Source organism: Ranitomeya imitator, chromosome 3 (genome assembly GCF_032444005.1).
Source record: "Ranitomeya imitator isolate aRanImi1 chromosome 3, aRanImi1.pri, whole genome shotgun sequence".
NCBI classification, from domain to species: Eukaryota; Metazoa; Chordata; class Amphibia; order Anura; family Dendrobatidae; genus Ranitomeya; species Ranitomeya imitator.
Window position 1 is genome coordinate 706,129,950 of NC_091284.1, and position 3,768 is coordinate 706,133,717.

General features: G+C 43.6%; 1 protein-coding gene across 1 annotated transcript; it reads right to left on the reverse strand.

Annotated features, from left to right (window-relative positions):
- Nucleotides 1–472: 472 nt before the first annotated feature.
- On the reverse strand, nucleotides 473–1,792 carry LOC138671730 (SCAN domain-containing protein 3-like). The gene has a single exon (XM_069759881.1). It carries the CDS (start codon nucleotides 1,790–1,792, stop codon nucleotides 473–475), a length of 1,320 nt encoding a protein of 439 aa, XP_069615982.1.
- Between the last annotated feature and the right edge of the window lie 1,976 nt (nucleotides 1,793–3,768).

A 3,768-nucleotide genomic window follows, 5' to 3' on the forward strand; every position in this document is an offset into this window, starting at 1 on the left:
AACAGTTCTCAGTCTCTCCCTGTTTTTAGTTTTTATCGCAGTCAAGCTTGAGAAGCCCAGCTCACATAGATATGTGGTCGAAAATGGGAGCAATGTCAAAATAGCTTTGTTGGCCAGAATGGGGAACTCCTTGGCAACAGATAACCAAAAACTGTCCAAAGGAAGATCAGCAAACTTTCGCTTTAAACCGCGATCTTGCTTCAGTTCAATGAGTTCCTCTTGCTCCTTTAAAGTCATGTCCTTTCCAGCAACGGATAATGAGCTGTATGGGTCCCTAACCCAGTCAAGGCATTCTGTGAAGGTTGAAGAGAAATAAAACGATAACTTCTCCTCAAGAGTTTTCAAATGTCTGCCAATCACCTCGCACATTGCAGCAGTATTGTCATCATGCAGTTTCTCGGTGAGCGGGAACATCTGAAGGTTGCCACCCTGCACATGTTGCTGCCAGAGCTGCACCTTTAAACGGAATCCGTTAATTTTTATCAGTGCTTGTAAGCAGGTTTTCATTTCGGCCTTGCATCCGTGTGTTTAGTTTATTCAGATATTGAAATATATCAGCCAGGTATGCCAGCTTTGCACACCACTGATCACTTGCAAGCAGCTTTGAATAATCGGACCTCTCGTTTGTCAGAAATATTTTAAGTTCCTCTCGCAACTCATACACACGGGCCAGCACTTTGCCGCGTGACAGCCACCTGACCTCCGTGTGGAGCAATAAGATTTTATGTTCCGCTCCCATTTCTGTACACAAAGATGCAAATAAGCGACATCTCAAAGGTCGCGTCTTCACAAAGTTCACTATGCGCACAACATCATCCAACACAGGAGCTAGATCTGCTGGTAAGGTCTTTGCAACGAGGGCCTCACGGTGCAAGAAACAGTGGGTAACAAGAACATCTGGGTTTCTTTCTTTAACCCTACTTACAAAGCCTTTGATGCGCCCGACCATGGCTGCAGCTCCATCAGTGCAGACACCTGTGCAGTTTTCCCATGTAAGCCCACTTTTATCAAGATATTCCGATGTGACCTGGAATATTACCTCTGCTGTTGATTTTTCTGGCAGTGCCTTGCAAAATAGGAAGTTTTCTGTAATGGCTTCTCCATCCACAAAACGCACATTGGCCAACAGCTGACAATGTCCACTGATATCCGTCGACTCATCAAGTTGCAAGGCAAATTTCTTACTGATGCGCACTTTTTCCAAAACAACTGTTTCAATGTCCGCAGACATGTCATCAATCCGTCTGGCAATTGTGTTATCAGAGAGAGGCACTTTAGCTATCTCTTTGGCTGCGTCAGGGCCAAGCATCTCATTTACAATAGCTTTACAAGCTGGCAGTATTAATGTTTCTGCCACAGTGTGGGACTTTTTTGATTTAGCTATGAGTTCAGCAACAAGGTAGCCAGCTTTGAGGGCTCTCTCATTTACCTTTGTGCTTTTTCTCAAAAAAGTTGCCCCTTTCTCATTGTTTGTACGTAAGCGTACAAAATACTCCATCGGCTTGTTTTGAACGGAAGGGTGTTTCGTTTGCAGATGGCGTTTAAGCTTGATTGGCACCATGGCGCTATTGGATAGCTTCTCACCACACACCAAGCACAGTGGTGTTGGTGCTGTCGCATCCCCAGTGAAAGTAAATCCAAATGAAAGATAGCTTTCACTGTATTGCCTTGAGCTCACCGTCTTGTCTTTTTTCTTTTGTCGACCTCTCTTACTAGGGCCTTCATCTGGGCTAGAATTGTGTCCAGGGTCCTGTTCGGCATTTGCCTTTTCCATTCTCAAATACTTCTCCATCACTGCTGAGATAGTGTGCGCAGCCACACACTAAAATAGAAGAGTATTACATTATATCTGGCACACTTAAAGGACCTCTGCCAGGCATATTTCACTCTTGAGGGCTTAAAAAGCAGCTCTTGTGGTGATAAGAAGCTGATTTAAACCCCCCAAGAGTGAACTCCGTGAGAGCTGTATGTGTGGAATAATAACTTATATTACTACGGTCTGCATTTCCTGCTTGAATTGACACTAGTGACGTAGCACTCAGCTTTCTCTATAAGTAGAATAGAGCCGGCTGCAAAGTGCTACGCCACTAGAGTCAATTCAAGCAGGACATGACTGCTGAAGACCGCCAAAATATAATTTATTATTCCACACATACAGCTCTCACGGCGTTCACTCTTGGGAGTTTTAAATCAGCTTCTTATCACCACCAGAGCTGCTTTTTAAGCCCTCAAGAGTGAAATATGCCTGGCAGAGGTCCTTTCAATAAATTATTTATTTTAAAAAAAGTGAAATAAAAAGGATAACCCCCTCATATATACAATCCCATGTAACCTCATACATACAGTCCCATGTATTCCTATATATATATACAGTATATATATATATATATATATATATATTATATATATACAGTCCCATGTAAACTCATACATACAGTATATGAGCACATAATTATCAGCACCATATACTGTGGTGATATGCACTGTACAGCGCCACAGTGTATGGTGCTGATAATTATGTGGCTCATATACTGCAATATAAAGGGGTACAATGAGAAATACTATGGCCATGAGGCCAGAGTACAAGAGCCAGCTCATATACTCAGCATATGAGCTGGTACTTGTAGTACTCCAGCCTCATGACCATAGTATTTCTCATTGTACATTTCTCATTGTTATATGCAGTATAACATTATAAGCATTGTTATATGCATATTGTTATATGCATGTCCAGATTTGTGCCCCCATACTGTCCAGATCTGTGCCCCAATAGGGGGCACAAATCTGGATAGTATGGGGGCACAAATCTGGACAGAATGGGGGCACAGATCTGGACATATGGGGCACAAATCTGGACAGAATGGGGGCACAGATCTGGACAGAATGGGGGCACAGATCTGGACAGTATGGGGGCAAAAATCTGGACATTATGTTATGGGGGCACAGATCTGGACAGTATGGGCCGTACTGTCCAGATCGGTGCCCCCATAATGTCCAGATTTGTGCCCCCATATGTCCAGATCTGTGCCTCCATTCTGTCCAGATTTGTGCCCCCATACTGTCCAGATCTGTGCCCCAATAGGGGGCACAAATCTGGATAGTATGGGGGCACAAATCTGGATAGTATGGGGGCACAAATCTGGACAGAATGGGGGCACAGATCTGGACAGAATGGGGGCACAGATCTGGACAGTATGGGGGCAAAAATCTGGACATTATGTTATGGGGGCACAGATCTGGACAGTATGGGCCGTACTGTCCAGATCGGTGCCCCCATAATGTCCAGATTTGTGCCCCCATATGTCCAGATCTGTGCCTCCATTCTGTCCAGATTTGTGCCCCCATACTGTCCAGATCTGTGCCCCAATAGGGGGCACAAATCTGGATAGTATGGGGGCACAAATCTGGATAGTATGGGGGCACAAATCTGGACAGAATGGGGGCACAGATCTGGACAGTATGGGGGCACAAATCTGGACATTATGTTATGGGGGCACAGATCTGGACAGTATGGGCCGTACTGTCCAGATCGGTGCCCCCATAATGTCCAGATTTGTGCCCTTATATGTCCAGATTTGTGCCCCCATATGTCCTCTGTGCGTATGTATATATATCTATCTATATATATATATCTATATATATATATCTATCTATATATATATATAGATATCTATATATAGATATCTATATATAGATATCTATATATAGATATCTATATATATATATATATATATATATTAGTTTTGCTGTTGCCCCTGCCCTGGCCGC